General features: G+C 42.8%; 2 protein-coding genes and 1 long non-coding RNA gene across 4 annotated transcripts in view; 1 reads left to right on the forward strand and 2 right to left on the reverse strand.

The window, feature by feature from the left end:
• Positions 1-364: 364 nt before the first annotated feature.
• EIF2B5 (eukaryotic translation initiation factor 2B subunit epsilon) lies at positions 365-9,521 on the reverse strand. Of its 2 annotated transcripts, XM_055568900.1 has the most exons (16): positions 9,264-9,521; positions 7,681-7,805; positions 6,637-6,822; positions 6,367-6,544; positions 6,197-6,277; positions 5,841-5,918; positions 4,994-5,306; positions 3,935-4,080; positions 3,577-3,718; positions 3,353-3,454; positions 2,924-3,031; positions 2,697-2,787; positions 2,276-2,399; positions 1,478-1,603; positions 951-1,061; positions 365-784 (listed from the first exon to the last, which is right to left on the reverse strand). In XM_055568900.1, exons 1-16 carry the CDS (start codon positions 9,504-9,506, stop codon positions 725-727), a joined length of 2,214 nt encoding a protein of 737 aa, XP_055424875.1. In that variant the 5' UTR covers positions 9,507-9,521; the 3' UTR covers positions 365-724. The 2 variants fall into 2 exon arrangements, with proteins under 2 accessions (XP_055424875.1, XP_055424876.1); XM_055568901.1 differs by lacking the exon at positions 1,478-1,603.
• An 833-nt stretch (positions 9,522-10,354) lies between these two features.
• Positions 10,355-25,207, forward strand: part of LOC129643806 (uncharacterized) — a 54,047-nt gene continuing 39,194 nt past the window's right edge. The window contains exon 1 of the long non-coding RNA XR_008710513.1: positions 10,355-11,099. This is a non-coding gene — a long non-coding RNA (uncharacterized LOC129643806). The remainder of the gene's footprint in view (positions 11,100-25,207) is intronic.
• Positions 23,357-24,170, reverse strand: LOC129643805 (protein MIX23-like). Its single transcript, XM_055568907.1, has 2 exons — positions 24,099-24,170; positions 23,357-24,013 (listed from the first exon to the last, which is right to left on the reverse strand). Exons 1-2 carry the CDS (start codon positions 24,153-24,155, stop codon positions 23,630-23,632), a joined length of 441 nt encoding a protein of 146 aa, XP_055424882.1. The 5' UTR covers positions 24,156-24,170; the 3' UTR covers positions 23,357-23,629.

Genomic DNA, 25,207 nt, shown 5'->3' on the forward strand with positions numbered 1-25,207 from the left:
CTGGACAAAGCATGTGATGGACTGGCAGGTGGTTAATGGACTTTACATATGCTTGGTATCATCACCCTCTGAAGAAAAGTGTTTGGACTAGGACTCTCTATGGAACCTGGTTTGGGCACACCACTCCAGGACCACAAATTGGTTCACAAAGGCTGGAAAAGAATCTAGCCCTTCCACTATCATGACAATGGCAATGGTCAACTAGCAAGGCACCACAGTACCATCTAGTGGCCACAATACCCCTCTTCTCCCTCTCCACCAGGTGGTTAAGGAAAGGCTACTACTGCATCAGAGGTTCAGAACTCTTTGGTCACCTACATCAATGGCTGATCAGTCAGAGTTGGAGAGAAAGCAAATAAACCCCTCTCTTTGTTTTTTTTAATATTAACAAATACAAGCAGCAGAGAGGGCCAATTGCTCTCTGCTATTCCCTGAGGGGAACCAGAGGACAAAGCTGTTCCTCTGGTCTTCCTCTAACCGCAGGGCCTGCTTAGCTCCTCCTTAGGCAGAGCTGTTATCCAGCCCAACTTCCCTCACCCCCACTCCCCAGTCAGGATGGGAGGCACATGGTTGCTGATGGTGGGAAGAATACTGTAGTTCCAGCCTCTGCTCCAGTCTCAGTTCAGACGGTGGTCACTCATCCTTTTGAACTAATCTCTCACTTGTCCTGGCCCAGAAACCTTGAGGTTAATCAACAACACCCACAGAAGCAGGCAGTGTGACTTCAGTCATCTTCAGATGACTCCTCTTCTGCCTCTTTTAGCCACTGGATGAACCTCTGCAGCTGTAAGGAAGAAGAGTGGAGAGCTACTGAGGGGGACTCACATAACCCTCCTGTTCTCCTAAGTGCATAAACAACCAGAGGCCCAGGGACCAACCACCTGGAGTCTGGGGCCAGGAGCCAGGGAACCAGACAACGACTGCAGTGAGAGGAAGGCAGCCTGACTCACCTGCTGGTTCTTGCGCAACTGCTGGCCTTTGTCAGTTACCTCCCTTTGGCTGAACCAGCTCAGAATTGTTTCCTCAGCCAGGATCTCCAGTTGGTAAAAAGCCATCAGTACCTACAGAAGGCCAGCAGAGGAGGTCTCAGGGGCCTTGCAGGGTTCAAGATACAATGGATAACAGAGGAAGAGGCAGCAAGATCTAGTGGCTTCCTACCAGGCCCTCAGCTGCCTCCTATACACTGTGGAGTCTCCTCCAAAACAGACAAGAGTGAGCTGTTCACTTTGACACTGGGACAGGTCTGACTTCTGTAACTGTAGCGCTCCACACATTCCCAGGACAACCTCCAAATGGCTGCCTTACTAGCTTGGCTCCAAGCTGTACTATCCCAGCAATGAGCACAACACTACAGGTGGATGACGCTATTAACCAAACTCGATATGGATTCATGTCAGTCTATACTGTGTCTCCATGGAGGTCACCAAAGCCTGTTTCAAAGTAAATGCAGGACTATGTGGCTTGGGGTGGTATTCACCTTGGCCATGGAAGTGCTAAGAGCTTCATGCTCCAAAAAGAAGTCCTCAATGGCTGCCAAAGATTCCAAATGATCAGCGGCGCGCTTTATGTAGTTCCTAAAGACAGGGCTCCAGGCCTTGAGCAACTGTGGGAAAGAGAAGCTGCAATATATTCCTGAGCATGCACCTAGACCTGGACAGTAAAGAGAATCAATCATGATAACATGGGTCTTTCACGACAAGAGGTGGTTGCCTGGCGGTCTAGTGGTAGGATTTGGTACTTTTGCTGCTATGACCTGGGCTCAATCCCTGATCAGGGAACTGAGATCCCGCAAGTCACAAAATTAAAAATTAAAAAAGACAAGAGATTATACAGGCTCTGTGGAACTATGTCAGAGGCACCTGGGAGCTGCTGGCAGGACTGGAGAAAAAGAAATTTCCTAGGGAAGGTGAAGGGGGTCAGATGCTGCAGGCTGCCTCAAAATATCTGTTCCCAGTCTAAATGTTCACCTTATTCTGGGTCAGATCATTTTCAGTCAGAGTATGACAATCCAGTCCATTCTGGGTATGCCTTTGGGGTCTAGTACCACCTGAATACTGGAATCTCAAAGGCCACTCATTACTGAAACTAACTTGACTCCCCTGGACAACCAAACCTGCTCTAGAACCCAATCTGTGTCCAGAGGCAAGGAGAAAGGAACCACAAGTAACATATACCCCGTAAGACCTTCTACTCCTGATTTCCTTTAAAGCCAAGCCCCCAAAATGTATACCTGTCTCCACTCAACCCCTTGTACCCAGCCTCAATCTTTGCTTACGGGAATCAACAGGGCGCAATAGCGGTTTGGGTCTAGCGGGGAATCCATTTGTTGCAGTGGGAACTCCAGGACCACATGGCTCAGTACTTGCATCACTTCCTTCAGGCTTATGTTGTAGGCATACCTGTGGGGACACTGGGGTGACACCAGGGCCTTCACTGGCCCTTTCAGCATACTGTAGAACTATGACTTTGGCAGGACATTGGGAAGAGGAAGTCAGATGCAACATGGAAAGGGAGGATTTTGGAAGGAAGAAGTCTATGCTGAGGCTAGAACAATGTTCTCCCTGTTTCAAATGCTACCAGCCTTGTCCAGTCGCGATGTCAAGGAAACATGTTCCTATCTGGGGAAGAATTAGGAGAGAACCTCCACCACCTAGGATTACCCTGAGAAGATGAGAATAGGGAGAGGCTGCTCTTACTTGAGAGAATTTATCTCCAGGACTAGATTGTCACAAGAAATGTTCTCCTCCTTGCCCCGCTGCAGTGTTCCCAGGACTTCATTCTGAAACACTAAAATCAAAGCAAGAATAAGTTCATGGGCCAATATTGCTCCAGGATGCTTTAAGTCATCCAGTCCTCACTTTATGCCCAACCAAACTGGATGGTCTCCTCTTTTGTCCCAGACACTGCTCCCTTGGCCATGTACCTTTGATGTCATCCATCTGTGGAGAGCCTGCCCGACTGTCTAGCTCTTCAGAATCCATACTTCGCTCACTTTCAGTTTCACTCTCTTCTTCCATGTTGATTTTGAGTCCTGAGAATCCAGAAGGGGTAAGAAAAAAGAAAACGGAAGAGCCATTGACAGAGAGCAATATATCTGCTCTGTCTGCATGAACAAATTAATGAACAAGCAGTCTAATTCTGATCCCCTGGAGAAGAAAATGGCAACTCACTCCAGTATTTTTGCCTGCAGAATCCTATGGCTAGAGAAGCCTGGCAGGCTACAGTCCATTGGGCCATAACAGTCAGACACAACTTAGGGACTAAACCACTGCCAGTCTGATTCTGAAGTGTTCAAACTCCCTCAAAATAATCTGATTTAGATGGTGGGTGGCAGGAATGAGGCCTAGCTCACCCCATAGATTCTGCCGTAGTTCCTCCTCTTCCTCCATGTTCATGTCTGCAGCTTTCCAGAGGTAGCCCTGGCCTGCAACTCCAACTTCTGCTGGATTGTAACCTGGAAAAGACACTGATCTTTAGCAAGGGCCCAGGAGAAGCACCAACCCCTTAGGAGGAAACACTGGTATTTCTATGGGGCAGAGAGACACACAGATGCCCCACACCTGCTGAGTCTCACACCTTTCAGCTTCATTTTCTCTTTTTCTTGGTCAGCCCCAGAATCATCACTGAACTGACCATCATCCTCATCATCCTCTGCATCTGGAGGGTGCAAAGAGATCACCGAGCCCTCAGGTAGCGTGATATCTGGGCCCACTACCACCTGGAGGAGAAAAAAGGAGTGGGTGGCACAGATCCATTAATGCGTGGGACAAGTACTGCAAAGGAAAGTGACTTTACTAAGTCAAGTAGAAAGCAAATGAAACCACTGGATTGGGAATCTCAATTCAGGCTGGATTTGGTGGACATAAGGCACTTTCTGGCTCAGCATAACCACCACTCAGCTCATGGCCTATGTGCCATGTGGAGCAGGTCTTACCTGGGAAGTGAGGACACAGTGAGGCTTCAGTGTAACATTTTCCTTGACCTCAGCATTGTCACAGAGCAGAGACTGATGAATCTGTGCTCCAGCAGCCACTCGAACACTCTGCCACAGGAAGGCCTGGTCCAGCACCACATTATCACCTGGCTCAGGACAGGAAACACTCCTGGTCACCCATGGCTCCAATTCCAGACCAGACCACTTCTCAGACCATTTGTGGAGAATGGGGCTGACTGACACCAACAGAGATCCCATCCAGCTCTACTACTCCATCCCCAAATCACCATAAATTCCCTCTCCCTCTCTAAGCTCAGGCCAGAGACCGGAACATTGCTCAGCCTGACTACCCTCCACCAGGTTTACAAAAATTTGACTATATACTGGACTTAAGAACCTGAGAACCTTTAAGATTTCTGGAGATCCCTTGAGCTCAAGAAACTTATTAGAATCACACTCATGTCTAAAAGTAGAACCAAATTATTCTACCTCTTTTGTTTTGGTACATTTTAAAGTCAGAATCTTATTGTTCTCTTAATGGGGCAGTTCCATTAGAAGCATCACTTTGTTATAACCAAAGTGAGTTATTAAAGAGTATAAAGAACACTAGACTTATAATCAGAATCAAGTACCTGCATTGCCTCTTATAAGCCATGACCTTGGGGGGACAACCACTTTTAGCCTTTTTGATTATCTATAAAACTTATCTATAAATAATACCTCACAAGGTTTTTATGAGGATTAAATGAAATAAAGTACGCAGAAGCCCTTTGTAAACTGCAATGTACTAAACAGGTGTTATTGCATGTTAATTATCCAGTTGGTCCTGATTGTGAATACAGGGTACCCTGGAATGTGAAGAGTCACCCAATAATAGGCTCACAGACCACAAATTAAAAGTATCACTGTTTTTACATCCCTGTTCTTTCCTTTATTAAGGCAGCCACTCTAGTTCCTTATTCTCAGGGACTATCCCTCTGTATCCTTTTCTGGACTCATGGGGTTCCCCCAAGTTCCTGCTTCTAGGATGGCCAGCTTGACCTCCCTACCTATACTCACCAATGTGACAGCCAGGGCCAATGACACTGTTAGTGATGGAGCAATTGCTGCCAATGACAGTGCCAGAACCTAAGAGCACATTTTCCTCCAGGATGCTGCCATGGCCCAGGCTGACCTCAGGCCCTCGGTAGATGTTATGTCGGGAGTGAGTGCAGCTCTGAGTTGTGCTGTCAGTGAAGTTAGCCTCTGGGGTGAGAGGGTAGACCCATCGGCGGATAACATCCGCGCAGACAGCAGCATACATGTGTAGGTTGGAGACCCGGGCACCATATTCCTTAGTTGTCACATGCATGTGGATCTGGTTTCCTAAGATCTAAATGAGGAGAAAAAAAGAGAGGTCACCCAAGCAAGCAAGAGAGAAAGAACATCCCCCAGTATAACTCTCTTCTAACTTCCTTAAATTCCCTACTGCTTCTCAATGTCACAGCCAAGTGGCCTGAGACTTTTCTCTGTACTGCTTCCCTCTCACCTCCAGCTATTTTCCTTCCTCCTACAGCCCAATAAAATATGAGATGGGATCAAAAGTCCCCCCACCTACCCAAGGGAAAACAAATTTTCACATTACGTGTAATGGTGGATAGTCATGTTTTTAGCAATCAATTTGTTGATTTTGAGATTTTTTAACATGTCACTGGTGGTCAGATGGTATTGGGGATCTGCCAAAAACGAAAAATGAATCTTCTGCTTCTGTGTGTCAGCAGGGTCTATTGTCCCTGAAGTTGGTTAAAATAAAAAAGCAAATGAAGAAAGAGAGGAAAAAAGGGGGGTGGGGGTGGGAAACCAAAAGTTATCAGCATGACTAATATTACAGCCCTCTTCTAAAGAGGCACTGGGAGCCTTTTATTACCTCCTCATTTACTAACAGGCCTCGCACAAAGTCATCTCGTGTTTGGTAGTCGAAGTTGTCTGTAAATAGTTGAGCCACCTGTGTGGAGAAGTCAGAGGGGGATAAGGTTAAGTACTATTCTCTGGAAGCAAACATAGCCTCCTAGAGACATATCAGACACTGTGACAGCAGGACATGGGCCAGAATCCCAAAAAAGTCAGCCAATGAGCTACTGGGGTCAAGATGACAACACCTCTTTGCTATAGAACAGATGGGAGAGAGGGGGAGAAGAAATATAGCTTGTCACTTAAGGGGGTGGTAATATATCTTCAGAGTTTTACTTAGTGGATATGCAGCCTTTGACCTGAGGAGCTCACCTGAGGAGAGCAGATGCTGATATGACAATCAAGTAAGTCATAGCGAATCTCCACTCCATCTCCACTGCCCTGGAACAAGCTCTGTGGGGAGAAGTTACAAGGACTTTAACTCATCTCTCCTGCTGAAGCCTGTCACCTTCCCACTTCAAGGACCCCAGATAACCACATACCAGAGGGAAAGAAAAACGTCGGAGGCCTTGGGTCTTCTGGAAATGGAGCACCTGATTTGTGGCACTATCCACGGCCACTACCACGTTGTCCTCATGACAACGAGTTGGGTGGCTGGGGGATGACTCCTTGAAGATCATCGTCATCACAGATACATTTTTTTCTAGCTTCCGCCTTAACCTATAAAGGACAGGAAGGAGAGAGCTGTAAAAAAGCAGTCCTAGGGCTCTGTTGGTCCCAAACCCCACCTCTACTGTTTTTCCCATCCTGACCTGTGTTCTTCCAGGGCTCTGGTAATATTGATGTTTGAGATGACATCCCCATACACCAGAAGGAAGTCAGAGCGCACCAAGGCTTTAGCATCAACATCACGGAGAACATCCCCCAGTGATCTATACAGCTCTGATGTAATTATTCGAACCACATTGAGGGATGTTGGGCGGCACCACTTGGATTTCCTAAGGGAAGGGAGGGGTGAGGAGAATGAGTAAACCAAACATAAAGATCATGCAGGGCTTCTCTATTCCCCCGCCATTCAACATTCACACTCCTTTGCTGTGATTTTTTTAGAGTTTCTGCCAGCGTCCTCAACTTCAAAGAGATTAATAAACTATAATTAATGGTTTCAGTATAGTGTCTTATGTATATAATCTTGTTTTATGTATATAAATCTTGTTTTCAGTATATAATCTTGTTTTATGGGCTAGAGAAGCATGGCTATTTCCTCTCCATTGCCTGACCGATCCCCAAACACGGATTGGAACTAAAAATCCCACTGAGACTTAGGTTATTTGAAGTATTCTAGGGACAAACTTTTCTCTTAAAGCTCGTATCAAATTTAGAAGCTGTCTGATGGAGATCATGCTAATCCTAGCCTATATTTCCTAAGCTTCCTTAAATCCTGAGAGTCACTCTTTTTCAAAAAGATTTCACTCAACATTTGTTAAGTGTTTACTATGTGCTTGGTACTATGCTAGGTACCAGGAATACAAAGATGAGGAAGAGCTCAACATTTAGAAGCTCAGTGGAAAAACAAAGATGTTACTCTTGTAACTGGCATATTGGAGCCACCAAATAAAAAGCAAAACTCACTGGGACTAAACTTTATGAGATTCAGAAAAAATTCAAATGCTGTTCTTTAATCTTTATCACAGCTTCAGCTGCTCACCTCCTAAGTGAAGAGAATGCCCTTAGACCTTACAATGGGATACAAATAGACATATTTTTCTTCCTCATAATTTCCCCTTAGTTACATTCATCCTAAGGAAACCAGGGGAAAAATGGTGAAACATGGAAAGAATAGTTGCAGAGCTTACAGTAAATGTTCCTTGATTTGAGCAGCCTTCCAGCAACAAAAGACAAAGGTTTCCTGTACACCTGTGGCAGTCAGAAATTCCAAAGTGTAGTCAATTAGTGCCACATTGGCCAGGGGCAAGAGGACCTGGAGGGTGAGAGACAAAAAAACGTCTGAAGACTTGTTATCTGTGAGGATCCTCTGAGAACCATTCTTTCTCCTACTTCAACCACAATTTCACTCCTCTGTCAGTATTTTCAAACACTAGTTTTATCTTTCCTATTTAAAAGTAATCAGGCTATCTTTGATGTTTATAGCATGCTCTAAACATGAGTCTGCTGTGCTTAGTTGCTCAGTCATGTCCAATGTCTAACTCTTTGCAACCCCATGGACTGCAGCCCAACAGGCTCCTCTGGCCAAGGAGATTCTCCGGGCAAGAAAATTGGGAGTGGGTTGCCATGCCCTCCTCCAGGGGATCTTTACAACCCAGGGATCGAATGCAGGTCTCCCGCATTGCAGGCAGATTCTTTACCATCTGAACCACCAGGGAAGCCCAAGAATACTGGAGTGAGTAGCATATCCCTTATCCAGGGTAATTTTCCCACCCAGGAATCAAACCGAGGTCTCCTGCATTGCAAGCAGATTCTTTACCAGCTGAGCTACTTGGGAAGCCCAAACATGAGTCTAATGGGTTGCAATTTGGATACAGTAAGCATAGAATCTACTTGCTTAGCATCAGACAAAGCTGATACAGAACAGACAACCCTGATTTCTAACACTAGAAATCAGTCATAACTCCAGAAACTTAAAACACCACTAAGGCCTTTTTCCCTGTAAGATTTCCTTCCTTGATCTCTTTCTAAGAGCCAAGGGCTAGCCATCCCAAACAGTTGCCCCAAATAAACAGCCAATTAGACTATTTGGAGGTGGGGTGGGGAGTCAAAGACAGTTTTCCGTAAACAGAATGTAAGTCCTTTTCTTTGAAATGGGGACTGCTGAGGAACCCAGCAATCATTAGGAGTAGCTCAGTCCAATTCCCCAGTGTCTAGACAATACAGGGGATGCTGGCCACCAGCCACTGAACCTGTTCTGTTCTCCTTTTGACAGATGGCACTGACTGTCATCAAAACCTGCAAAGAAAAAAGCACACTGTACAAGATCCAAAACAGCTGTTACTATGGGATCAGACTAGTCTGCTCCTTTTTTAGGTCCAGGACCTCCCTTTTGAAGGCAAAAGGTGGTTACATTTTCTTTCACCCAAGAATCACTTTTTCCTATGCACAAAAGCCGCGCAGCCTCCTCTTGAGGCACTGAATCCTCCTGTGAAGGCTTCTCACAAACACTGGTCCAAGGTTAGTCCTGCGGGCCTCCCAAACCTGGAGGTGAACAGCACTACGCGTGCCCAAATCTGCCAGCCACTCACTTGGTCAGGCAGTCATCAGGGCTTTTGACCGTCTCTCCGCCTTCCTCCTAACCAGATAAACCCGATTTCTGGGAAAGAGAGTGGGCACAAGTCCTTCCAGAGGCCGCCTCACCACACAGTATAACTTGCTCTAGCCCTGCCACCTACAAGACCCTCCGGCAGCTCTCGAGCACGTCGCTCACCCGAGGCTGGTCCTTGGAGATGGGGAAGAAGCGGCGGTTGAAGCTGTCGGCCACCAGAACTGCTTGTAGGGGCGGCGGCGGTTCCTCCTCCGCCCCTCTGGCTGTCCCACCACCGCCACCGCCGCCGCCGCCGCCGCCGCCGCCGCCGCCACCACCGCCGCCACCGCCTCCCGGTCCGCCGCCGCTGCGCTTGTTGACCCGACTAGCCAACGCACCAGGAGACGCCACCACAGTGGCCGCCATCTTCTCTCACGGCCACCACTTCCGCACGGAAACTGACACGGCACGCTGTAAGGGACAAAAAGATCCAGCACTCGAAATGCGAAGGAGTAGAGAAAGAAGGGAGGGTGGAGCCGAGGGCAGAAGAATGCGCATGCGTCTCCCCTAGGTCTGCCTAAGGGCTGAGCTGCGAGGCAGAGAGCAGTGGGGCCCAGCGGCGCGGGTGCGGCCTGTTGAGGCACCCGGGCGGCGAGGAGGGGATTTATGGAGTGCAAGTGTTGCCGTCATCATTTTTTCCTGAGCAAACTGACGTTCTTGGGGATAATGAGACTCTCTGAGAAGCGGCTCTGGATGTATAATCTCCACTCCGTGCTTGCGTGCTAAATCGCTTCAGTCGTGTCCAATTCTTTGCGACCCTATAAACTGTAACCCTCCAGGCTCCTCTAAGGGGGATTCTCCAGGCAAGAATACTGGACTGGTTGCCATGCCCTCCTTCAGGGGATCTTCCCCACCCAGGGATCAAACCTGCGTCACTTGTCTCCTGCATCCGCAGGCGGGTTCTTTTCCACCAGCTCCCAGCACATTAAAAATTGTGGTCCTCAGTTTTCTTTCTCCTCACCTAATGTAAGCCGGCACCTTGGGGAGTCCAGACCGAGTAAGACATTCCTTACCCTCAGGTCACTCACAAGTCTACATAAACACAGAACATGGAATAGTAGGGAGAGCAGTAATTCCATTAATATTAAGCGCTGATTGTGGCTGGGAACGATAAAAGCATTATCGCACTTAGTTCGTCATACGTCTCTGTGAGAACATTTTATTCATTCATTCAACAAACATTTTTTGAAGTCTCAGTGGACCCGACTGGATTAAGTGGAAAAACTAGTGTTGGAACCCGATCAGTGTGAGGTTACAGTTCCATAATCTTTCTGCCAAATTATGTGTGGCTTTTTATGTATTCTTTTATGACATCTTCATTTATTCAATCTGTCAGCATTTATTGAAACCCTACCCTGTGTCTTAATCAGGTTGGAAATAAATTTGGAACCAAGAACAGTATAAAGTTGAGTTGGACGGGCCACAAGACTGGAGTCTTGAGAAGTGCAGCACCCTAAGGGAAAGGGGCCGTGACTGCGGCGCGTCAGCCAGGCCTGCCGAAGTGCGGGACCTTGGGGACACAGTGGAAACGGGGTGAGGCAGCTTGAGCGTCCTTTGGTTGGAAGGAGCTTTCCAGCAAGGCAGCGCACTCCTTCAACACAAGAACTGTCGGTGTTTGACCACGTAGCAACATTTCTGAAAGGGTCTTTACCACGCGTGGCCGCGTTGCATGCCGGGATTCGGAGTTCCAACGGCTGAGATTTGTTTTCACGCGGCGGCTGTGGCTTGGCCCGCGTTCCTCAGGAACGCTCCTCGTGGGTCTGATGGGCCTTGTCATTTCTTCCCTGTACCAGTTAGCGACGGTGCTGAAAGAAAACTATTTCTTCAGAATTTTGGAAAATTTAGCTTGGAGAAGGAAAGGCAGACGGCAACTCAGTAAATGTTTTCAACTAAATGGGTATACATTGCAGAAGATGTTTGACCGTCCTACAAACCCTCAGGAAGAAAGAGAAAAGAGGGGTGAGTAAATAAACAGGACGCACACACAAGGGGGTTGTGTGGGGGTGTGATGAGGGTATGGAAAGTCCAATTGTAGAAAATTTTAAATGACTCCAGACACTTCAGAGGTCGCGAAGAGTCGGAAAGGACTGAGCGACTTCACTTTCACTTTTCCCTTTCATGCATTGGAGAAGGAAATGGCAACCCACTCCACTGTTCTTGCCTGGAGAATCCCAGGGACGGGGGAGCCTGGTGGGCCGCCGTCTATGGGGTCGCACAGAGTCGGACACTACTGAAGCGACTTAGCAGCAGCAGCAGCAGCAGACACTTCAGAAAGTGCTGGCTCAGAAGGTAAAGAATCCGCCTGCAATGCAGGAGATGTGGGTTCAATCCCTGGGTGGGGAAGATCCCCTGGAGAAGGAAATGGCAACCGACTTTAGTATTCTTGCCTGTAGAGTCCCATGGACAGAGAAACCTGGCAGGCCACAGTCTATGAGGTCACAGAAAGTCAGATAAGACTGATCGAGGAACACTTTCATCTCAGAAAGTGTGAGTGGTAAATCCAGGCCTTGTAATTCTGTAGATCGGTAGCTGGATAGATAAGGTTTTAACAGATGTCTGTTACAGAGACTCTTTCTTGACCTATTGATTTTTTTTTTTTTTTTCTTCCAAAACTTAACAACAATAAAACAAAAATGGGCAAAGGACTTGAATGGACATTTCTCCAAAAAGATATACAAGTGGCCAGCAAGCACATGAAAGGTGTTTAGCATGATTAATCATTGTGTGCTGTGCTGTGCTTAGTCACTCAGTCATGTTGGACTCTTTGCAACCCCATGGACTGTAGCCTGCCAGGCTCCTCTGTTCATGGGGATTCTCCAAGCAAGAATACTGGAGTGGGTTGCCATGCCCTCCTCGATTAATCATTAGTAAGTACAAATCGAGACTACAATGAAATATCACCTCATACTCGCTAGGATTATTGTTATCAAAACAAACAAACCCAGAAAATAAGAGGCATTAGTGAGGTTGTAGAGAAATTGGAGTCTTTATATACTATTGGTGGAAATGTAAAATGGTGCAGGTTCTATGGATAACAGTATGGTGGTTCTTCAAAAAAATGAAATGTACAATTAGTATGTTTTCAGCAATTCTACATCTGGATATATACCCCAAAAAAGTGAAAAAAGGGACTCAGATATTTATATATTCATGTTCATAGCAGCATTATTTATTCATGATAGTTAAAACATGGAAGCAACCCAAGTGAATGAATTGATAAACAAAAGGTGCTGTATATATACAGTAGAATATGATTCAGCCTTGAAAAGGAAGGAAATTCTGACATACGCTACAAGGTAGATGAAACTCCATTGTGGACATTATGCTTTGTGAAATGTCAGAAAAAAGACAAATACTATAGAATTCCATTTATATGAGATACTTAGAGTAATCAAAATCATATAAACAGCAGAATGGTTGGGGCTATGAGAAGGAGGAGAAAATGGGGAGTGATTTATGGGTATAGCATTTCAGTTTTACAACATGAAAAGAGTTATGTGCAAGGATGGTGGTGATAGTAGCACAACAATGTGAATATACTTAAGGCTACTAAACTGTACACTTAAAAATAGTTAAAATAGTAAATTTTGTATTATGTATACTTTACCAAAATAAAAAAATCGGGAAAAAAGCTTTATAGAAACCACAAATTAACAGACCACACACATACATACACACACACACATACCACATAAAAAAACTACATAATGAAGTAAATATTTCTTCCCCTACTTCTCTCACTCTATACAACTCCAAGAGTTATAACCATTACATTTAATGGGTGTTCTTTCTATGTCCCTGCTAAGTTTGTGTTAGCAGGAATGATGCTGAAGCTGAAACTCCAGTAGTACTTTGGCCACCTCATGCGAAGAGTTGACTCATTGGAAAAGACTCTGATGCTGGGAGGGATTGCGGGGAGGAGGAGAAGGGGAGGACAGAGGATGAGATGGCTGGATGGCATCACTGACTCAATGGACGTGAGTTTGAGTGAACTCCAGGAGTCGGTGATGGACAGGGAGGCCTGGCGTGCTGCAATTCATGGGGTCGCAAAGAGTTGGACACAACTGAGCGACTGAACTGAACTGAAGTTTATGTATCTAGGCATAGAATTATATGCCTAAGCACACATACACACACACACCATTTTCATGTATTCAAACACACACACACACATAAGAGTTCCAGATGTACAAGCTGGGTTAAGAAAAGGCAGAGGAACCAGAGATCAGATAACCAACGTTCATTGGATCATAGAGAAAGCAAGGGAATTACAGAAAAACATCTACTTCTGCTTCATTGACTATGCTAAAGCCTTTGACCGTGTGTATCACAATAAACTGTGGATAGTTCTTAAAAAGATGGGAATACCAGACCACCTTACCTGTCTCCTAAGAAACTGTATGTGTGTCAAGGAACAACAGTTGGAACCAGATACAGAATAATGGACTGGTTCAAAATTGGGAAAGGAGTATGACAAAGCTGTATATTGTCACCCTGTTTATTTAACATATATGCAGAGTACATCATGTGAAATATTGGGCTAGATGAATCACAGACTGAAATCAAGATTGCTGGAGAAATATCCTCAGATATGCAGATGCAGATTTCTCTCTAATCACAAAAAGTGAAGAGGAAATAAAAAGCCTCTTGATGAGGGTGAAAGAGGAGAGTGAAAAAGTTGGCTTAAAATCCAGCATTCAAAAAACTAAGATCATGGCATCTGGTCCCATCACTTTATAGCAAATAGAAGGAGAAAAAGTGGAAACTGACAGATTTTATGTTCTTGGGCTCCAAAATCACTGTGGACAGTAACTGCAGCCATGAAATTAAGACACTTGCTCCTTGGAAGGAAAGCTATGATCAACCTAGCTGCTGCTGCTGCTGCTAAGTCGCTTCAGTAGTGTCCGACTCTGTGCGACCCCATAGATGGCAGCCCACCAGGCTCCCCCGTCCCTGGGATTCTCCAGGCAAGAACACTGGAGTGGGTTGCCATTTCCTTCTACAATGCATGAAAGTGAAAGTGAAGTCGCTTCAGTCATGTCTGATTCTTGGCAACCCCATGGACTGCAGCCTACCAGGCTCCTCCGTCCATGGGATTTTCCAGGCAAGAGTACAGGAGTGGGGTGCCATTGCCTTCTCCGGATCAACCTAGACAATGTATTAAAAGGCAGAGACATCTCTGTCGACAAACATCTGTATAGTCAAAGCTATGGTCTTTCCAGTAGTCATTTAAGGATGTGAGAGTTGGACCCTAAAGAAGGTTGAATGCTGAAGAATTGGTGTTTTCTTTCAAAACTGTGGTGCTGGAGAAGACTCTAGAAAGTCCCTTAGACTGCAAGGAGATCAAACCAGTCAATCCTAAAGGAAAGCAGCCCAGAATATTCATTGGAAGAACTGACGCTGACGCTGAAGCTCCAATACTTTGGCTACCTGATGCAAAGAACTGACTCACTGGAAACGACCCTGATGCTGGGAAAGATTGAAGGCAAAAGGAGAAGGAGGCAACAGAGGACGAGATGGTTAGATAGCATCACCAACTCAATGGACATGAATTTGAGCAAAATCTGGGAGATAGTGAAGGACAGGGAAGCCTGGCGTGCTGCAGTCCAAGGGGTCACAAAGAGTCAGACGTGATTTAGCAACTGAACAACAACAATAACAGTATTTACCTCATTAGTTTGTTGTGAGGATTATATGAGATAATATATGAAAAGCCCTTAGAACACTGTTGACACATTATCAATGCAATATAAGTGTTAGCTATCATTATTATTATTTTGGCTGTACCGTATGGCATGTGAGATCTTAGTTCCCCAAGAAAGATTTGAATCCATGCACCCTGCATTTGCAGTGTGGAGTTTTAACCACTGGACTGCCAGGAAAGTCCAAGTATTAGCTATTATTATGATGATACGTTTTTGTCTGCAACAAATTTAATTTTTATTTAATATATGGTGGAATGTAGACAAACTATAGCTATTTTCAATGATTCTCTAACATTCTGTAGTTTGGATATATCATTTGTTTCTCATCTGATAAACATTCAGATTATTTTTGCAGTTTTTTCTATTGCAAATAATGCTGCAACTATTAATATCATCTTTCTATTGATATCTTTGGGTTTCCCCAGTGATTCAGTGGTAAAAAATCCATCTGTAATGCAGGAGCTGTAGGAATCAGAATTTTGATTCCTGGATCATGAAGATCTCCTGGAGGAGGGCATGGCAACCCACTCCAGTACTCTTGTCTGAAGACTCCCATGGACAGAGGAATCTGCAGGGTTACAGTCCATAGTTGCAAAGCATTGGACATGACTGAAGTGAATTAGCACATTGATATCTTTATACATTTGCATTTATTTCTTAGAATTGTCTTTAAAATTTTTTATTTATTTTTGGCTGCACTGGGTCTTTGTTGCTGTGTGTGGGATTTCTCTAGTTTCAGTGAGCGGGAGCTACTTTTCGTTGTTGTGGCTTCTCTTGTTGCAGAGCATGGAGCTCTGTAGTTGTGGCACGTGGGCGTAGTTGTTGTGACCTGCGGGTTCTAGAGCTTGGGCTCAGTTGTTCCTCCGCATGTGGAATCTTCCTAGACCAGGAATCAAACCCTTGTCCCTTGCATTGGCAGGTAGATTCTTATCCACTGTACCATCAGAGAAGCCCTAGAATTTGTTCTTAAAGGAGAGTGATTAGTTCAAATTGAATTCGATTTCCATGGCAGGGGACACGCTGTTGAACTCACTGGGAAGCCTGCTGAACCTTCATTGCTCTTGGTGTTGTGAATACTTAATGGCTATCCATGGAAAATGTGCCATTTTGCCCTGACACAGGCAATGTATGAGAGTGCCTGTACCTCTGCAGCCTCATAAACAGAATGTGTTGTCAAAGTTTGGACTTTCTATCAATATGCAATATGTTTGGACTCCCCTATCAATAGGGGAACAGAGTATAATTTTAATTTGCATTTCTTTTAGTTTGAGTGAGGTTGAACATACTTTCATATGTTAAAAGACCATTTGTATTGGTCAACCACCAGTTCTAGTTCTTTTTGTAAATCAATATATTGCCATTTAGGTTTCAAAATGAGTCTTGACTATCAAGCAGTCTAGAATGTAAGCTCTGTGAAGACTGGGGCCTTCTGTCTGTTTTATTCCCTACTGTGTGCCAGGTGTCTAGAAGAGTGCCTGGCACGTGGTACATGCCCAGGAAATATTTGCTGAATGAATGACTGGTTGTTGCCAGTCAGCAAGGGAGAGTCTTACTAACTTTAGACTGATAAGTAGAAGTAATTTCAGGCTCCTCCAAGCTGAGGCTTATGCTTTTTGTTTTGTTTTTTAATTGTAGTAAAATACATATAACATAAAATTTACCATCTTGGGAGTTCCCTGGTGGTCCAGTGGTTAAGACTCAGTTCTTTTACCGCAGAGGGCACGGGTTCTATCCCTGGTTGGAGAACTAAGATCCCATTTGCCATGACACATGGCCAAAAGTAAATAAAATAAAAATGCATCATCTTTTAAAAAATTACCATCTTAACCATTTTAAGTGTACAGTTCAGTGGTATTGAGTACATTCACATTGTTGTGCTTCCAACACCACCATCCATCCACAGAACTCTTCATATTGTGAAACTGAAACTCTGTATCCATCAAACAATATTAATAATTTCCCATTCTCTTCTCCCCTACTCTACTGTCTACATGATTTTGACTATTCTAAGTACCTCATTTAAGTAGATTAAGTAGACTCATACAATATTTGTTCTTTTGTGACTAGTTTATTTCACTTAGCATAATGTCCTCAAGTTTCATCCATGTTGTAGCATATGTCAGAATTTCCTTCCTTTATAAGGCTAAATAACATTCCACTCTATGTATACACTACATTTTACTTATCCATTCACTGTGAACCCAAGTGAAACAACACTTGGATTGTTTCCATATTTTAGCTAATCATGAGCAACGCTGCTTTGAGCATGAGTGTATAAGTATCTGCTTGAGTCCCTGCTTTCACTTTTTTTGGGTATATATCCAGAAGTAGAATTGCTGGATTGCATGATTTTATCTTAAACCACCATACTGTTTTCTAGCAGCTGTACCATTTTACATTCTCACCTACATGCAAAAGGGTTCCAGTTCCTCCATATCCTCACCAAAGCTTGTTATTTTCTTTGAAAAAGTTTTTCTTTTATAATGTTCATCCTTACAGGTGTCAAGTGGTATCTCATTGTGGTTTTGATTTGCATTTCTCTAATGACTAGTGATGTTGAGCATCTTTTCATGTGCTTATTGACCACTTGTATATATTCTTTTGAGAAATGTCTATTCAAGTCCTTTGCCCTTTTTAAAATCAATTTTGTTGTTGAGTTGTAGGAGTTCTTTATATATTCTGGGTATCAATCCCTTGTCAGGTGTATGATTTTCGAATATTTTCTCCGGTTCTTCAGGTTGCTTTTTTACTCTGTTGGTAGTGTCCCATGATGCACAAGTGTTTTAAATTTTGATGAAGTCCAACTTACCTGTTTTTTTCTTTTGTTGCCTGTACTTTTGATGTCATATTTCAAGAAATCATTGCCAACCCTGTGTTTTCTTCTAACTAATTGACACTTTTTTCCTCTCCAGGTTCTACCTGAAAAGATGTCAAAATAATGGTTTGATATGTCCCCTTCAGAGTACCATTGATACATGTACAAGAGTTGGACTCTTCTAGACACTATCAGTCAGGGCTTTGGTTTTTGTATGTATTGAGCTGATGGATTAGGGCACTTTGAGGGTAAATCTTAGAGCTTTTTGTGCTTCTCAGCTGGGCTTATTTGTTGCTTAGTGATCAGAGTTCATGATCTGAGCCACACTAGGCTCCTGGTCTTGTTTTTCCTGACTGTATAGAGCTTCTCCATCTTTGGCTGCAAAGAATATAATCAATCTGATTTTGGTAATGACCATCTGATGATGTCTGTGTGTAGAGTCTTCTCTTGTGTTGTTGGAAGGGGTGTTTGCTATGACCAGTGCATTCTCTTAGCAAAACTCTATTAGCCTTTGCCCTGCTTCATTCTGTACTCCAAGGCCAAATTTGCCTGTTAACTCCAGGTATTTCTTGACTTCCTACTTTTGCATTCCAGTCCCCTATAATGAAAAGGACATCCTTTTTGGGTGTTAGTTCTAGAAGGTCTTGTAGGTCTTCATAGAACTGTTCAACTTCAGGTTCTTCAGCATTACTGGCTGGGGCATAGGCTTGGATTACTGTGATATTGAATGGTTTGCCTTGGAAATGAACAGAGATCATTCTGTCGTTTTTGAGATTACATCCAAGTACTGCATTTCGGACTCTTTGTTGACTATGGTGGCTACTTCATTTCTTCTAAGGGATTCTTGCCTACAGTAGTAGGTATAATGGTCATCTGAGTTAAATTCACCCATTCCAGTCCATTTTAGTTCGCTGATTCCTAAAATGTTTACGTTCACTCTTGCCATCTCCTGTTTGACCACTTCCAATTTGCCTTGATTCATGGACCTAACAGTCCAGGTTCCTATGCAATATTGCTCTTTACAGCATCAGACTTTACTTCCATCGCCAGTCACATCCACAACTGGGTGTTGTTTTTACTTTGGCTCTGTCTCTTCATTCTTTCTGGAGTAATTTCTGACATGGGGAGTTCATCTTTCAGTGTCTTATCTTTTTGTCTTTCCATACTGTTCATGGGGTTCTCAAGGCAAGAATACTGAAGTGGTTTACCATTCCTTTCTCCAGCGGACCACATTTTGTCAGAACTTTCTACCATGACCTGTCTGTCTTGGGTGGCCCTACACGGCATGGCTCATAGTTTCATTGAGTTAGACAAAATTTTGGTCCATGTGATCAGATTGGTTAGTTTCTGTGACTGTGGTTTTCATTCTGTCTGCCCGCTGATGGAGAAGGAAAAGAGGCTTATGGAAGTTTCCTGATGGGAGAGACCACTCAGGTATGACCTAAATCAAATCCTTTACGATTATACAGTGGAAGTGACAAATAGATTCAAGGGATTAGATCTGTTAGACAGAGAGAGTTCTGAAGAACTATGGACAGAGGTTCGTGACATTGTATAAGAGGCAGTGATCAAGACCATCCCCAAGAAAAAGAAATGAAAAAAAGCAAACTTGTCTGAAGAGGCCTTACAAATAGCTGTGAAAAGAAGAGAAGCAAAAGTCAAAGGAGAAAAGAAAAGATATACCCATTTGAATGCAGAGTTCCAAAGAATAGCAAGGAGAGATAAAAAAGCCTTCCTCAGTGATCAATGCAAAGAAATAGAGGAAAACAATAGACTGGGAAAGACTAGAGATCTTTTCAAGAAATTGGAGATACCAAGGGAACATTTTATGCAAAGATGGGCACAAATAAAGGACAGAAATGGCATGGACCTAAAAGAAACAAAAGATATTAAGAAGAGGTGGCAAGAATACACAGAAGAACTATACAAAAAAGATCTTCATGACCCAGATAATCATGATGGTGTGATCACTGGACTAGAGCCAGACATCCTGGAATGTGAAGTCAAGTGGGTCTTAGGAAGCATCACGACAAACAAAGCTAGTGGAGGTGTTGGAATGCCAGTTGAGCTATTTCAACTCCTAAAAGATGATGCTGCAAAAGTGCTGCACTCAGTATGCCAGCAAATTCGGAAGACTCAGCAGTGACCACAGGACTGGAAAAGGTCAGTTTTCATTCCAGTCCCAAAAAAGGGCAATGCCAAAGAATTTTCAAACTACCACACAATTGTACTCATCTCACACGCTAGTAAAGTAATGCTCAAAATTCTCCAAGCCAGGCTTCAACAGTACATGAACTGTGAACTTCCAGATGTTCAAGCTGGTTTTAGATAAGGCAGAGGAACCAGAGATCAAATTGCCAACATCCGCTGGATCATGGAAAAAGCAAGAGAGTTCCAGAAAAACATCTACTTCTGCTTTATTGATTATGCCAAAGCTTTTGACTGTGTGGATCACAACAAACTGTGGAAAATTCTTCAAGAGATGGGAATACCAGACCACCTGACCTGCCTCTTGAGAAATGCAGGCCAAGAAGCAACAGTTAGAACTGGACATGGAACAACAGACTGGTTCCAAATCGGGAAAGGAGTACTTCAAGGCTGTATATTGTCACCCTGCTTATTTAACTTATATACAGAATACATCATGAGAATTGCTGGACTGGATAAAGCACAAGCTGAAATCAAGATTGCCAGGAGAAATATCAATAACCTCAGATATGCAGATGACACCACACTTATGGCAGAAAGTGAAGAACTAAAGAGCCTCTTGATGAAAGTGAGAGAGGAGAGTGAAAAAGTTGGCTTAAAACTCAACATTCAGAAAACTAAGGTCATGGCATCTGGTCCCATCACTTCATGGCAAATACATGGGGAGACAATGGAAACAGTGAGAGGCTCTATTTTCTTGGGCTCCAAAATCACTGCAGATGGTGACTGCAGCCATGAAATTAAAAGATGCTTGCTCCTTGGAAGAAAAGTTATGACCAGCCTAGACAGCATATTAAAAAACAGACATTACTTTGCCAACAAAGGTCCATCTAGTCAAAGCTATGGTTTTTCCAGTAGTCATGTATGGAAGTGAGAGTTGGACTATAAAGAAAGCTATTGATACTTTTGAACTGTGGTGTTAGAGAAGACTCTTGAGAGTCCCTTGGACTGCAAGGAGATCCAACCAGTCCATCTAAAGGAAGTCAGTCCTGAATATTCATTGGAAGGACTGATGCTGAAGCTGAAACTCCAATACTTTGGCCACCTAATGCGAAGAACTGACTCATTGGAAAAGATTCTGATGCTGGGAAAGATTGAAGGCGGGAAAAGAAGGGGACAGCAGAGGATAAGATGGATGGATGGCATCACCAGTTCGATGGACATGAGTTTGAGTAAGCTCCAGGACTTGGTGATGGACAAGGAAGCCTGGCGTGCTCCAGTCCATGGGGTCGTAAAGAGTCAGAGGCGACTGAGCGACTGAACTGAACTGAACTGATCAGAGCCAATTATTCACTACTGTGAGTGTTTATTTTTCTAGTTTCTTTTAGCTCTGGAGTCATTGTTCTGAAAGTTGAGGATTCTTAATATGCTATCGGATAGCTGAGATTTTTACTGTTCATGTCCTAGCTTGCTAGTCTCTCTCTTTTTTTTACTATCACCCCCAGAGATGTAACTAGTCTCCAGAGGTATGACAATCCTCTTTGTCCAGGCTGAGCGTTGAAGAAAAATATTCTTTAAACTTTCTCAAAAGCTCAGGTGAAACCGGTTGAGGTCATTCAATAGAAACTTCACTTAAAAACTTAAGGGAGGAGAATGGCAGAAAAAAAACAGAAGAGAAAATGTTCTTTGGCTAGGCCCTGAAATACTGGAGAGTGGTTTATGGAGTTAGGTAACACCACCCCCTAGAGGTCATTGTTGTCCACCAACCTGCTCACCAATTGTTAAGACAGTTGAACCTGAATGGGAAAGGCTAAATAAATAGGAAACGCTGGGCTGGTTGAAGCATAAGCTGGAATCAAGATTGCTGGGAGAAATATCAATAACCTCAGATATGCAGATGACACCACCCTTATGGTGGAAAGCGAAGAAGAACTAAAGAGCCTCTTAGTGAAATTGGAAGAGGAGAGTGAAAAAGTTGGCTTAAAGCTCAACATTCAGAACACTAAAACCATGGCATCTGGTCCCATCACTTCATGGCAAACAGATGGGGAAACAATGGAAACAGTGACAGACTTTATTTTCTTGGGCTCCAAAATCACTGTGGATGGTGACTGCAGCCATGAAATTAAAAGACGCCTACTCCTTGGAAGGAAAGCTATGACAAACCTAGACAACATACTAAAAAGCTGCTACTTAGCGACTGAACAACAACGAAGATGTTGAACATTTTTTCATGCTTATTGGTCACTTATATGTCTTCTTTGATGAAACATCTATTCAGATTATTTGCTCCTTTTAAAATCGGTTATTTGTCTATTGTTGAGTTTGTAAGAATGTTTGGGGTTTTTTTTGGCTTCGCCATGTGGCATGCAGGATCTCAGTTCTCTGACCAGGGATCAAACCTACACACCCAGCATTGGAAGTGCAGAGTCTTCAAATATTTTCTTCCTCTCACTTTCTTGATGGTTTGTTTTAGCTCTTGCATCTAGGTTTAGAGATCTGCTCTGAGTTAGTTTTTGTGTATGGTATGACATAGGAACACAAACTCATTCTTTTGCATGTTGATATTTAGCTATCCCATCACCATTTGCTGAAAAATATTTCTTTTCCTTATTGAATTGTCTTGGTCCATTTGTAAAAATTAATTGATCATAAATGTTAGGGTTTATTTATGAACTCCGAGCTCTGTTTCATTGCTCCACATGTCTTTCCTTGTGTTAGTACCACAATATCTTGATTATTGTAGTCTATAGTAAGATTTTTAAAAAGATTTATTTATTTATTTGTGGCTGTGCTGGGTGTTCATTGCTATGCAGAGCTTACTCTAGTTGGGGCGACCAGGGGTTACACTCTAGTTGAAGTGTGTGGGCTTCTCACTGTGGTGGCTTTTCTTGTTGCAGAACATGGGCTGTAGGGTGTACAGGCTTTAGTAGTTGTGGTGCGTGGGCTTAGCTGTGCCGCAGTCTGTGGAATCTTCCTAGACCAGGGATTGAATGTATGTCCCCTATATTGGCAGGCAGATTCTTAACCACTGGTCTGCCAGGGAAGTCCATTTTTTAAATAATTGTTAATTTTATTTTCAAGTTGTTTATTGCTAATGTATATAAATACTTTTTTTTTGTATATTGATCTTGTGTCTTATAATCTTGTTGAACTCATTCATTAGTTCCAATAGATGTTGTAGTGAATTCCTTCAGATTTTCTATTTATAAGATCATATCATCTGCAAATATAGTTTTTATTTCTTCCTTTCCAATATGGATGCCTTTCCTTTATTTTTATTGACAATTTCCCTGGCTAACACTTAGTACAGTGTTGATAGAAGTGAGAAAAATGGGCATCCTTATTTTGTTCCCAATTTTATGGGAAAAAGTTTCAGTGTTTTGCTATCTACTGTGATGACAGCAGGTTTTTCACAGATGCACTTTATCAGGTTGAGGAAGTACCATTCTGTTTTCAGTTTGTTGATTGTTTTTATACTGAAAGGTGTTGGATTTTTGTTAAATGTGTTGCCTGTATCTATTGAATTGATCATGTGGGTTTTGCCCTTTGTTCTTTTTTTTTTTTTTTGAGTCAGAAAATTATTTTAATAGTTACAAAACATTTTTTTTTTTTTCAGAATCAGTATAAAATAGCAGTTGATTTCTCCATAATTATCAGAATTATTTATATGTGAGGTCTTGGCTAAGTGGGGCTGAAATCAACAAAAGGTCTTGGACTGTTGGCTCAGAAATCCTCCTGGGAAGCCCACCATGTTGATGTCTGTCATGCTTGACTCTTTATGAGATGACCCGGTCCATCTTAAAAAAAAAAGTATCTTTTTATTCATTCTTTGGAGGCTTGAAGTGAATTCGGCAGCATTCATTAAACACCTTCCAGCTCCTGTCATTTACCACTTCTTCAACATTCAGTTCTGACTGCATCCATTTCAACTTTGTCTGTTCTTTTCTAAGTTGCTTTAATAACATTAAATCATCCAAATTCTTTTCCCTCTCTTCTCGGAGCTGTTTTACTACTGATGAGGTCTGAGCTATACAGTTTTTTATGACTCTGTCCCTACTGGCATGGGCCTCCATCAGTGACTCATAAAGTTGTTTACAGGTTTGGCTGGCATCAATTTTCCCTGCAAAGGAAGCTGTTGGAACCATAGTGTTTAATTCATGTACTATTCTGTCATCAATCGTCCTCATCACCTTGAGTAATTCCTGATTCTAGCTCCAACGATGTACCTTCTTTCTCACAAATTCGCCAATAAAATATAAAGAAGACACCCTTGAGCAGACATCATACAATGAACTGGAACTTGGCGAACTCCTCATAGTTCACACCGCCACTGGGCGCCGCCATATTGGACCGCCCTTTGTTCTTTTAATAAGGTATTACATTAATAGTTTTTTTGATGTTAAAATCAACCTGTATTTCTTGGGATAAATTCTACTTGTTATGGTGTATAATCCTCTTGATGTGTTGCTGGATTTCAGTGTGTTAGTACTTTCATGAGAACCTTTGCTTTTATGTTCATAAGGGATATTGATCTTTAGTTTTCTTTTTGTAATGTCTTTGTCTGATTTTAGCATCTGGGTAATAACACTGGTCTGAGAATTAGTTGTGAAATATTCCCTCTGCTTCTAATTTTTGAAAGAGATTGTGTAGAATTCATATTAATTATTCTTTATATATTTGACAGAACTCACCAATGAAGCTCTCTGGGTGTATGGGAATTTTTTTTTTCAAATTATTACAGTCATTTTAGGTTTGTTTGATATTTTTTCATGATTAAATTGAAGTTATACATCTTAAATCTCTTACTTTATAGATCCCTTCTTTTGCTCTCTTTTTATATTTGCAATTTGTGGGGCAAAAAAGTTTTGAATGACGCAACATTTAATGGCTCACATTCAAAAGTGACTATATAGCAAGATAATAGGCAGTTTGAGAGTGAAAGTAATTTCTATATATTTTTATATCCCTCTTTAGCATATAAAGGACCAGGCCTCTCTGTTTCTACAGAGAAACAAAATATATATTATCTGAAGAAAAAAAATAGAGAGAAATCTTTAGATGTTAAGAAACAGACTCTAGGGACTTTCCTCGTGGCCCAGTGCATGGGAAGACTGTACTTCCAATGCAGGGGGCATGGGTTTGATCCCAGGTTGGGGATCTAAGATTCTATATGTTGCACAGTCAAAACATTAAAAAAAAAAAAAAGGAAAGAAATTGACTCTTGTGATTGTAGAGACTAAATCTGTAACATAACCTGAAAGACTGGAAATTCAGGTAAGAGTTGATTTGAAGTACTGAATTTGAAATCTGCAGACCAGACCAGGAGGCTGGAAACTCAGTCAGGGTTTCTGTGTTGTACTCTACTTAATTAAGGTATGATAGACAAATACGTTGCA

This window comes from Bubalus kerabau, chromosome 2 (genome assembly GCF_029407905.1).
Source record: "Bubalus kerabau isolate K-KA32 ecotype Philippines breed swamp buffalo chromosome 2, PCC_UOA_SB_1v2, whole genome shotgun sequence".
Lineage (NCBI taxonomy): Eukaryota > Metazoa > Chordata > Mammalia > Artiodactyla > Bovidae > Bubalus > Bubalus kerabau.